This window comes from Gekko japonicus, unplaced genomic scaffold (genome assembly GCF_001447785.1).
Source record: "Gekko japonicus isolate JY-2015 unplaced genomic scaffold, Gekko_japonicus_V1.1 scaffold586, whole genome shotgun sequence".
Classification (NCBI taxonomy): Eukaryota; Metazoa; Chordata; class Lepidosauria; order Squamata; family Gekkonidae; genus Gekko; species Gekko japonicus.
Genome location: NW_015177025.1, coordinates 438618 through 450564, shown reverse-complemented (window position 1 = coordinate 450564; position 11947 = coordinate 438618). Strand labels below are relative to the sequence as shown.

At 50.6% G+C, this 11947-nt stretch overlaps 1 protein-coding gene across 1 annotated transcript in view; it reads right to left on the bottom strand.

The window, feature by feature from the left end:
* Positions 1-11947, bottom strand: part of CASZ1 (castor zinc finger 1) — a 127017-nt gene that overhangs the window by 41142 nt on the left and 73928 nt on the right. Inside the window, exons 3-4 of the mRNA XM_015427827.1 lie at positions 5016-5862; positions 2875-2943 (exon numbers count right to left, since the gene is read on the bottom strand). Of these exons, the coding sequence (XP_015283313.1) occupies positions 2875-2943; positions 5016-5862 (916 nt within the window). The remainder of the gene's footprint in view (positions 1-2874; positions 2944-5015; positions 5863-11947) is intronic.

The following is an 11947-nucleotide window of genomic DNA, read 5'->3' as shown; positions in this document are numbered from 1 at the left end:
CACACACACACACACACAAATGCAAAAATACCAAAAAAGAGAGATTTTTGTAGCACATGTTTTGTGGACTTCTACCATTTTAAAATTTGCTTTCACCCATGCTGGGGAACTGAAGGGGCTACATTCACTCCCAGTGAACAAGCTGCAAGTGTATGCTGCTGTAGACACATGCACTGGATGCTTATGGCATCTGACACATGTGCACCGTAGCATGCAAGATGCATGGTTTGCTTCATTCCTTTGAGTTGCCAGCTCTGGCAAGGACCACTGAGAAACACCCAGATAAATAAATACTAATAAAAATAATAAATACAGAAGTCAGCATGCTTAGCAAGTGTTTACACACTCATTACTCTGTAACGATGATGCGCATGATGGGGGTAAAAACACACACGCGCACACACCAACCATCCCAATTACAACTGAGGGGGAGAGGGGAGAAAAATAACCCGTATAAATAAATATTTAAGCAAGGTCTCAAGAAGAGCCATCTGCTGATTCTCTAATAATAATAATAATTAAAAAGAAACTATAGCTAAAAATATAAATATACGGAGGGAAAAGCGAGGCCTCCTTCATCCTGAACTAGCTAAAGAGGCTTGGTTTCCTTGCATGAAGGGGGGGGGGGAAGGAAGGATCATCCCTGGGCAGCTTTTGGCAAGGCCTCTTAACGAACTCATTAAGCTAATTGTGCTGCACAGGCACAATCCCCCTCTGCCCCCCTCTAATTTAGGGCTTTAAAACAGGTTCTCTCTCTTTTTTTAAGCACATGTAAATTAAAGCACATGTAAATTTGCCGTGGCTGCCAAAAGAAGCCCATGTAAGCTTTTGTATTTCAGAAAAGTGTCATCCTGCAGTCCTCTCCCGTCACTGACTGGTCCAAGGGGCACGGGGTATGTTATATGGGGAAAATGTGTACTGAACTTCCAGAGGCTTTTTAGTATATATAATGAAAAGCCAACTTGAGCGGCTGTGATTTTAAGTGGAGGAGTGATGGGAGGGGGGGGGGGGAAAGAGGGTGCTTAACCCTTTCCCTGCCTCTGGCTGTTTTCCCTCCTCAGCTTCAGATCCTCCCCTGCTCCTCAGGCTGCTTTTTCAGTTCCAGGCAGACCTATCCCTAACTGGCTTCCTGAATCCCACCAGGCTTTCGAGTAGGGGCCGCCCCCGCCCCCCCCACTACGTACAATCTGGGGGGGGGGTTGGAAGAGGCCCTGAGAAGAGCCCCTGAGAAGGACTATTAGATGCTATAGACTGCCTGTTAAGAACTGTCTTTGGATCTGTCCCGTCATCTGGTTTTAGAGTTCTGATTATCACTGAGCACTTTATGTGATTTAGGACTGGGTTTCTTTTAAATTGTATAGTATGTTTTAAATTATGGATATATTGTTGTTTTATTGTAGCAAGTTTATCTTGCCTTGTGAGCCGCCCTGAGCCCTACGGGGGAGGGCGGGGTATAAATTTGATAAATAAATAAATAAATCCCCTCCGGAAAGCCTTCTGGCCACTGAAGTGCTAGATGCAAGTCCAATGGCAGCTTAAGAGACCAACAAGATTTTTGGGGTATGAGCTTTTTCATCAGAAACAAAGTGTAACGTCAGAAAAGCCCTTGGCAGTGACACTGGCCATTACTCACAAAGCGGAACCTACACTTTCTTACTAGTTTTTGGTGGTTTTTTAAAAATCTGGCCAAACGGGACATTCCTCCTCTGAGCCCCCCACCAGCACAGCCCCGCTGCCTGCTGCCATTCCAGCCTGACAAGGACTGCTTTCCCTCCCTTCGATCTTGAAAAAAGACCAGCTTGTAACTAATGAGCTTATAACTTATGACCATACAGGCCCACTGTGTGATTTAAGGTCCCTGAGGAGGAGCCTTGGGAGAAGGAAAAATGAGCATGAGGCAGCAGGGATGGGGGGGGGAGACCCTCCCCAGTACCCGTGATGCCCACACATCCTTTGGCTCCAGATCAATCAACCTGAAGCAACAGTCTCCCCCCCCCCATTGTGTTTCTTACTAATGTGGACTATAACAAATTCTTTTTTTTTTAAAGGAAAGAACAAACTAACCACGCTGTTATCTTCACTTTGAAACCTAGCTTCCTTTCCAATGTATTTGACAAAGTGGGCCATACACGCGAAAGCTCATACCTTGAATAAACCTTTGTTGGTCTTAAAGGTGCCTGACTGGACTCTAAGTTTGTTCTATCTTCATTTTACGTCACCTTATTTTCAGTATAGCAATGCAGACACAAAAAGCTCTTCTCAGCCAGAGGAGGGGCCTATCCGACCTAGCATCCTGTCTCCAATAAAGGCCAGCCAGGTGTTTTGGAGGAGGCCTTCCTACAGGGCATAAAGGCAATGCCGCCCCCTATGCTGTCCCCCCTCCCTCTGCACTGGCATTCAGAGGGATGCTGCCATTAGACCTGCTAATTGCCATAGCACTGAGTGTCTGTTAAGGGGCAAAATCATCTGTGCCCAGAGAGAGATGGTAGTTTTCCGGGGAGATGGTGGCGGAATGAACGAGAGCTCACTCTTTGCGGGGTGTTTACTTGCCACTGGGAACACCCCTTTCTGCAAGGGGTTTTGTGCATGTGGCATGAGAATGGGATAAAGGCCCGGGCCTCTGGAAGCTGTTCTTTCTCAAAAGGATGGGCCAGGGAAGGCTTCCTCCTGGGAGCAGGCAACGTGGTGGCGGCGGTGGGAAGTCGGTGTGGATGTCAGAGAGAAATGGAAAGACTCAGTAGCCACGACTGGTTTTCTACATTTCACCCAGACAGACAGACAGAGACCCCACCCCCTCCCCCTAGGCACTTCTGTCCCAAGACCCCCTCCGCCCCTTTCCCGAGAAACCCACAGGGGGGGGAGGGATCGGCCTACCTGGCAATATATTTCTGGTAAATATTTACATCTTCGGTGACAGCTGGTTTGTCAGTGGTTAATCCGTTCCTAATGAGAAACACACACAGGGCAGAGATGGTTAGCGAGGCGGTGTCACGACACGGTCCAAGCCCCTCTCTCTCTCGTTCTCTCTCTCTTTCTCACTGTCCTCTAAAGCACTGGTCACATCCCAGGGTGGCAGTTGGGTGCCCGGGAACTTTGCGCCCCTAAGTCCACGGGGTCAGAACAAGCCCTGCAAGCCTCCTCTGTAAGTCTGGCCAGCTTCCACCTCTTCCGCTTTTCACCACTGCTCCCCTTCCCCATCTCTCTCACTCTGCTCCTTGGAATGGCTGCTGGTGTCCCAGTCTCAGATGTCACGATTCCCTGCATGCGCCACTGTCTGCCCAACCATGGTCTGATAAGGACATGCACTGGCTAGGACAAGCACGTTGGGAGCTACTGTGGTCAGGAGGTGTTTGGGACAGTAAAAGTACCCGGGGAAGCAGGTGAGGGGGAACCCGCTGGCTTACTCTACAATTTACAAAAAGAAGGTAGCCTCCTCTGACCTGTGGGATGTCTACTAGCCAACAGCGTAGCCTGTACAACAGACACCTTGCCCTGAGGGGAAGAGACAGTGGGGACTGCACCCGTCTTCTCTGTACCATCTTCTCACATGCAAAAGACACAGCTGCTTCACTCTCACCCCAAGCACTAGCTCGAATCCTGAGCAAAGAGCTTTTGGCTTCCCGAACCCCTTAGAGGATTCTCACATAAATGCACGGCACACGAAGGAAACCGCGCCGAAGCTCGGCACTGAAACCGTCTCACTTCCCCCCATCCCAAGGAAGTTTTGTGGGCAGAGGAGAGAGTGCACTTGAGGTTCATCCCCAACCGCGGTGGAAAAAGAGAGCGAGAGAATGAAAGGCAGGAAGGAAGCAGAGCTGGGATTGTGATTAACAGCAAAAAGCCAAACATGTTGAGAGTTTGGAGTCAAACAGCTGGCTGCTCTTGGCGCTCTCGGGGCGGATTCGCACAACTGAAAATCCTCCCAGGCCAACTGGTGACTGCCAGGTGCATTTCAGCAAGCAGTGCAGGTGAAGTGCTCATCAGATTGGCCTGGTGTGGGACCAACTGGACTTTTAGCCTGCAATAAATGGGGGAGGGAAACATCTGGCTGTGACCACAGACGGAAGTCACTAGGCTACTTGTGCTGGCCTCTTTAATGCAGCTAGGGCCAATATTTTTCTTCATGTCAGTCAGTACTTTGCTTGGCTTTGGTCCTACTGGCTAGCATATCTAAACTTCAGTTCTTTCCCTCCCTTTCAAGTTTCTTTTGCAGCACCCAGCCTCTCCAAACTCCCAACACCCATTCTGTGAAATGCAAAATATTCGGGAAGAACAGATTGTGCAAGAAAAGCAGGGGAATGACTGGCACATCAACGGCTGTCTGTGTGTCCCAGCACCTATTTCATTAGATCTATTTTATTTTACCTACTTCTCCCCTCACAAATGAGAGGTAAAAGGTATATTAGCACAGGAGGGATCCGGAGATACTGGTGTGCCTCGTTCATTTCTTCGCCTCTATACTGACAACCTGGATGAGTGGGGAAGGCTCCCCAGGCAGAGGAAACAGGGTTGCACTTACCTGTAACTGATGTTCATCAAGTGTTTTCAGTGCAGGCACACATTGGGACTGCACAGAAGATCGAAGATGAACTGAGCTCACAAAGAGGACTCGCAAGCTGCACCAAAACTGCCAACTAGTGGTTGGCTAACTAGGTTGGCCAGTGGGGTGAATCCACAGGGCAAAGCCTGATTTCTTCAACTTGTTGCCTCAATCAGCAGACTCATACGGGAAAACGGGGGTGGGGGGTTGGGGAGTTGATGAATTTTGGCAGTGGCCCACCCATCCAGGCCATGCAAAATGCGTCCCCGGGATCTCTGGATCTGCTATTGCCCAATAAATATAAATATATATGCACACATGGCTGAGGATACACTGAAAATATTCTCAACATGTGTCCAGTGCTCGGCAGCTGGCTTCGGCCATCAGCTTGCATCTTAATTCAAGAAGTGGAGCTCAGAGGATGACAACAGAACAACCACCAAAGAAGAGGTGAGAGGAAGAGGGGCAGACTTACTTAACAGTGGAAACCGTTCCAGTTGTGATGGAGTCCGTCTTGGAGAAGGTGGACTTCAGGTACTCTGGAGTGTTGAAGGGCAACGAGGCCGGCTGCTCGGGTCCAGCCACCGATGTGCTGCTGGGGGTACTGGCAAGGGGTGCGGGGCCCAAACTGGGCGTCGGAGCTTTGACTGGGGGGAGCTTCTGGATGTTCCTTACATCGTACTTGGAAGGACGGCCCACTTTGCCCGTCTTGAAGGCAATGGCCCCTCCCATGTCTGGGCTCCCTTCCCCCGGCTTGAAGAGATGCAAGTACTTGACATTCTCCAAGTCATACTTGGAGGCCTTCTTGTAGGTGTTGCCATTCTGAGGCCTGATGCTCTCACCTGTCTTCAGCTTCTGGATGAAGAAGTCATACTTGGAGGCCCGAGACATCAGCCCTTGCATCTGGGAACTGCTGGGAGAGGGCAAGGGCAAAATGGTCGCTTTTGTCTCTGGCAGGAGTGAGGCATCGGGAGCCGGTAACCGAATTGGTTGTCCCAGACCTGGGGGAGCTTCCTTGCCCAGTTTGCTGGTCAGCTCCTCCACCTTGGCTTGGTGGATCGGCCACGGGACTTGTTCCCCAGCCTTCAGCTTGCGGATATACTCCTCGTACTTGGAGAAGCGGGCTCTCTTACTCATGGCGTCCTCGCCTGCAAGGGAGGTGGCGACAGCGGCTGTGGCAGCCTCGGAGGTAGAAGCATTCAGCTTGTCGAAGCTAATCTTGCGGGCCAGCTCATCCCGCATGTTCTGGTCATCGTAGCCAAACATGCCCAGAAACTCGCTCATGGTGGTGGCAGCGTAGTCCCGCAGAGACGAAGCCTCCCCTGGAGGAATCAAAAGGAAGCGAGAGAGCTTGTCACTCAAGAGGGTGGGCTTCCCCTTCCTTCCTGTGCCAGCTTCCGGAGTGGGGAGTGTGGAGAGAAGGGAACATGATCTACTGACGTTTGGCTCACTTGTTCGGTTTTACGACTCTTAAATTAATTTGTTTTTTTAAAAAAAGTAATTAATACTGGGGTAAAATAAAAAGAGTTCATCAATGCCAGGAAAATCAATTTCCTAAATGTTCTAGCCGATGGCTTTTCAGTACATTAAACAAAGTTTCATAAATGTCTCTGCACTCTCGCCTTGGCCTAATATGAAGAAGAAGTAATTTTACTGGAAGTGAGGCCACTGCCAAGATGCCAAAGGCGTCACAGCTTCCCTTCTGCGTGCGCGGGTGGCAGCCAGGAGGCGGCCGGGAGGGGAAGGAGTATGGTGGGGATTGGGAGAGGAAGAAAGGTGGCAGGAAAAGCAGGGAGTGTGTGTGTGTGTGTGTGTGGAGGGAGCAACAGGCAACACGTGAAGGAAGGAAAAAGGTTTAGGGCACACTGGCAAGGGAGAGGGATGTGTTTAAGGACACTGGCACAACAGGGTGAGGGATAGTGAGAAGGGAGCAGGAGGAAGGAGGAGACACAGTTAAGGCGAAATAAAGGAAAAGGCAACGAGGACAGTGAAAGGAAAAAGGGGAAGATCCACTGTGAGGAATGAGGAGAAGGAAGAGGGGCAGGAAATGATCCAGCAGTCCCCCTTTCCCACCTCTACCCTCTCTTTCCCCAAGACCTAATTGGGTTGAGTGTCCCTCCAATCCCATCACCCCCATCGAACAGTTTGAGATGGATTCAGACACACAGCCATGGGGCAGTGCGGTGACAAAGTGAAACACTGAAGCTAACACAGAGTGCTCAGCATGGGTAGGACTGTTCATGTTTCACTGGTTCCCAAAGTGCCCTCAGGGGCACTGGAACGATCCAGGTGGGCTGGAACGATCCAGGTGCAGATCCACAAACTGCACTTTTTGTCCACTTCTGGAAGGTAGGTGTCCAGGGGGGCACTGAGTAATTCTTTTTCTGAAAAGGGGGCGGTAAGTTGAGTTTTCAGAATTGTGGAGTACAGTTTTGTATGGTTCTGGTCTTAGAATCTCCTTGCTAATCTATTGTTCAGTTAGTGATGTCTGGTGGGCTTTTCCCATAGTCATTCTGGCAAATGTTATGCCACACATCCCATTGGTGTATCACAGGTTCATGAAAAGCTGGAGACAGCTTGATACCATGCCAACCCTTCTCCCAACCAACCCTATCGGGATATCTTTACTCAGATTTCAGAAAAAGATAATAAATGGGTTATCACCATATCCTAAGCAACAGAGAGTGGCCATGCAGGAAATCATGAACCCAACACATGAATCGAGCTTGCATAAGGGTTGGCTCTTTGTGCCAAATTCCCCTCTGATCACTGGTCCACCCCATGCAAAGTTGGTTGTGTGAATCAGGTCACAAGAGAAGAATGAGAGCTGATTCACACAACTTTAAATTACAGAACTGGGAGCAGCTTCCTCAAGGTGACCCGAAAGGCAGAGGTGAGATCTGAACCGACATCTCCCAACTCTGAGCCCTACTCTCTATCCATGAGGCCACAAGGGCTCTCTTAAAACCCTTCCGAATGATCTGAGATCCAGACTAGAGGTACCAACTACCATCTGCCAAGAGATTTAAGACGGGCCCTCTACATTCAGAGGCAATAGACCTCTAAACTGTCAAAAGCCAAAAGTAAAGGTAAAGGTTCCCTTGCTCGAAAGCCAGTCGAATCCGACTCTAGGGTTGCGGTGCTCATCTCCGTTTCCAAGCCGAAGAGCCAGAGCTGTCCGAAGACATTTCCGTGGTCATGTGGCCGGCATGACTAAACACCAAGGCGCACGGAACGCTGTTACCTTCCCACCAAAGTGGGACCTATTTATCTACTTGCCATTTCTTGCTTTCGAACTGCTAGGTTGGCAGGAGCTGGAACTAGAGATGGGAGCTCACTCCATCATGCGGCACCCGGGTCTCGAACTGCTGAACTACTGACCTTCCACAGCCTGCAGTTCAGCGTCTTAACCACTTGAGCCACCGCAGCTCCTTGGTGTTTAGTCATGCCGGCCACATGACCACGGAAATGTCTTCGGACAGCGCTGGCTCTTCGGCTTTGAAATGGAGATGAGCACCGCAACCCTAGAGTCGGATTCGACTGGCTTTCGAGCAAGGGAACCTTTACACCTTTACAAAAGCCAAAACTGCTAGACAAAAAACAGCAACCAGTCAACTCCCCCTGTGCCTTGGAACCAGAAAAATGGACTAGACTGTGCTTTGGGCCTGATCCAGCAAAGCAAATCTTACACTTTTATATTTTTAATTCAGTTTATTGGAAAAAAGGGGAAAGACGGAAGTATTTTGTCCAGGGGAAAGCGCTCTTGTGATGTGCTGGGGAAATCCTTCTCCCGCATGAGGGTCTGGGGGATGGTCTGCAGTTGGGACAACCGATGGTTTCTGGGAGTGAGCTTTGACTCTCGAAAGCTCCTTCCCTGGAGGTCTCCTTGGTCTCCACGGTGCTCCTAGACTTGAATCTTAGCCGCCCTCTGAAACTATCTTCTGGGGGGAGGGGGGTGATGGCTTTATTTGATCCCTGTATCTCAAAGGGAGCTGCGGTGGCTCAAGTGGTTAAGACGCTGAACTGCAGGCTGTGGAAGGTCGGTAGTTCAGCAGTTCTAGACCCGGGTGCCGCATGACGGAGTGAGCTCCCGTCTCTAGTTCCAGCTCCTGCCAGCCTAGCAGTTTGAAAGCAAGAAACTGCAAGTAGATAAATAGGTACCACTTCGGTGGGAAGGTAACAGCGTTCCGTGCGCCTTGGTGTTTAGTCACGCCGGCCACATGACCATGGAAACGTCTTTGGACAGCGCTGGCTCTTCGGCTTGGAAACGGAGATGAGCACCGCAACTCTAGAGTCGGACTCGACTGGCTTTCGAGCAAGGGAACCTTTACCTTTACCTATCTCAAAGTAAAGTGGCTGGCCCCTCTGTGGAAGACAGAGGCCACATCAATGGACCACCCACAGACAAGTCGGCAATTGCTATCTTCCTGGGGGTTTCCCCGGGTATGGGGGAGGAAGGGAAGCACAACTAACCAAAACAGGGAACGGGAAGGAAGAGACACCTTCCAAAGCAACTGGACAAGAACTGAAAATGGGCTGCCGGGCGCCGAAGCTTGAGAGCAGCTGTGTGCCAGTTAGAAGGATAAGGAGGAGAAACCAACCTGCTCAAGACCCCGGGAAGCAGGGGATCCTGAAAGGGAGGGTTTTGAGGGGTGGGATTTTCCAAACTTCCCTGCAATTCCTTGCAGGATCCCAGCTTGTTTCATTTGGATTTGCAAACCACTTTTCAGTCCAGAAATGAGCCGCTAAGGAGACCTACAGGGCGGTTTGGCTGGATGTGAGAAAGGGCAAGGTGTGTGTGTGCTTTACACATTCATGAAAAGGAGGACTGAAAGATCACCCCAGGAGGCCTGCATGGTTTTGAGTGGCCGGTTTTGAGGTGGCTCCTTCGGGGCCACCTCGATGTCCTTCAAGACGCCCTTTGATGTCACACCCAAACTTTCACTTTTTTCTCCTTTTCTAAGTCAGAGGGGAAAGGGAACAGGCACAGAGCTGGGATCTGAACCCAGATCTCATAGATCCAAGTCCAGCTCTCTATCAGCGGCACCAGTGATGATGTCAGACCATCTGCAAAAGATCCGTGGGGACAAGATAGGGAGGTTCTGAAACTACAAGCACCGTTCCGCATTTCTACAATGTCCAAAGGGTACATGGTGTTGGACTAAGTAAAAGCTGGACCGACTCTGCTCCGGGGGGCTTTATGAAACCAAAACCAGCCTGGCAGAAAGTAACGGGGACCGGTTGGGGAAGAGTGAAGGCCCGGGTGATGTTCGAGTGCCTTTGCTGAAGAAGGAGAGCAAGGAAAGGACTGAGCAGAGCGGGAGAGGCTGCTCCAAGCAAGAGAAGGGGAAAGGAGGGCGGAGGAGTCCGTCTGCCTCCTGCCTCAAAATAGGAACGCTTGTGTGGCACCTGAAGTGCTTTTCAGTCCTTGTCCATATGCCCGTGTGGGAAAAGGGAAGCTCGTTTTAAAGGCACTTGGCTCAGGTTTCTGGATCAATTAATGGTCATGCGGGAAGGCTAATTTACACTTGCACCTCCCCACCCCCATTCATTCTGGCCAGAGACATCTCACAGACCAACCTGGGCTTAAAACATTTCAGGATTTAGGAGGCCTGACTCTGCCTGTGGCTGCTGGGGTTGCATAGTGCCGCTGAGACAGGAATGGGGTGGGTGGGGGTGGAGTATGGATTCACCTGCGCCACTTCCTCCCTGGTCATCCTGGTGTGCCGCAAGCATCGCATTTCATGTTCATGCGCCGCAGCACTAAAGTGTTTCCTCCAGCCTCAAAGCTTTTGCCCTTTCACTGCCTTTCCCTGGTGTAACCCTAGAGCCCCCAACAAAAGCGATTAATCCCCTGCAATCCTGCCTCTCCCAGGTCTAAGATTTCCCTGTTCCTGCTAAATCCGTCTTCCCCGCTTCTGCTTTTCATCTCTCCTCGGACCTGTAAAACGATCCCCTCGCGTTTCTCCCCCACCCCCCCTCAGTCCCCGTGTGGTGAAATCCCATCCAGTCCTGAATCAAACCACACAGAGAGGAGCAGAGGGGGAATCTGAAAGGGGAATTAAACTGAAGTCTCCTTTTAACAAGTCCTGAAGAAGATGGGGAGGGGGAAAGACTTTCCCCTCTGGATTCTGTCAGTCTCTTTGGCAGAGAAATCCTGCAGCAATCGTCAAGTCAGGCCACGCAAAGGTTAAGCAGCCAAACAAATAACAGAGGCAGAACTTGGGAAGTAGGGGAGCCGTGAAGTACAGCACAGCCAGCCCGGGACTGACGGCAAGACGGCTCTCTGCCGCTTGGGGCTTTTGGGACTCTTTTAGGAATCTCCTGCCAGGCTGTTCTCTTTGCTTCTTAATCCTCAGCCTCGGCTGCGAGGTGCCAAAAGGGCTCTCCCCCCCCCCTTGGATTTTGCCGCTATCCATTTGTGGGCATTGCCAAAGAGCAGAGATCTGTGTACAGCTTGGAGCAGCTATCGTATCACAAAGGATTCGGAGTTAGCAAAGAGAGGGGAGAGAGAGAGAAACCCGAAGGGGGCTAAAAATAGCCGAGAGCAACACACTATATATGGAAGGGAAAGCAAAACAGCCCAAATGGAGCAGAAGGTCTGGGCTCTGGGGGACAGGCAGAGGGTCCCAGTCAGAGTTTCACTTTCTGCTCAGACCAGAGAAGTGGGGGGGGGGGGACTAGAAGAGGCAGGTTGGATAAAGCAAGAGCACCATTTGGGGGCACACAGTTGTAAGGCATGTGGCCCATGTGGGGCCAACCGGGATTCCTTGTCAGCTGTTCCTCATTTCCTGGGGTGCAACTCTTAATAATAAGACCTAAGTTGTGGAAACCCTGGTGTGAATGTGTTCACCATCGAAGAAAGGGTGTGTGTGTGTGTAATTCTTCCTTTCAAAGAGCTGTGTGCATACATCTGAATTGTATCAGCTGCTTCCACAGGGGTATAACATCCCATTTTGCAAAAGCAGTGACAACAGACCTTCCACATGGGGGGGGGGAGAGGTCCCTATGCTTTTATCTTGCACCCACCATTCCCCCTCCCTCTCAGACTTTCTGCCATTTTTGAAAAGCAGTAGTAGGAATATTTACTCCTGATTTTTTAAGCTAGCCCACCAGTGTTGGAGGGAATGGCAGGTACCGGGGAAACGGCATTAGATGTAGGCAGGGTATGTGTGCAGATTCTCAACTGGCAAAGAGACCTACGTAGGGGGTACAGAGTGGGGGGGAAAGGTCAACCGTAGGGGCAAAGGCCATAAGACAGAGATGGGGGTGGGGAAGAGAAGGAAGACCTTCCGCACAACTCTGTTATTGGGAACCAGACCTTCAGGCAGGAGTCCATGACTCAGAGTTCTGAGCCTCTGGTCTGTCTTTCAGAGGACACGTCTGAGGATCGCAGCAGTTTCCCCC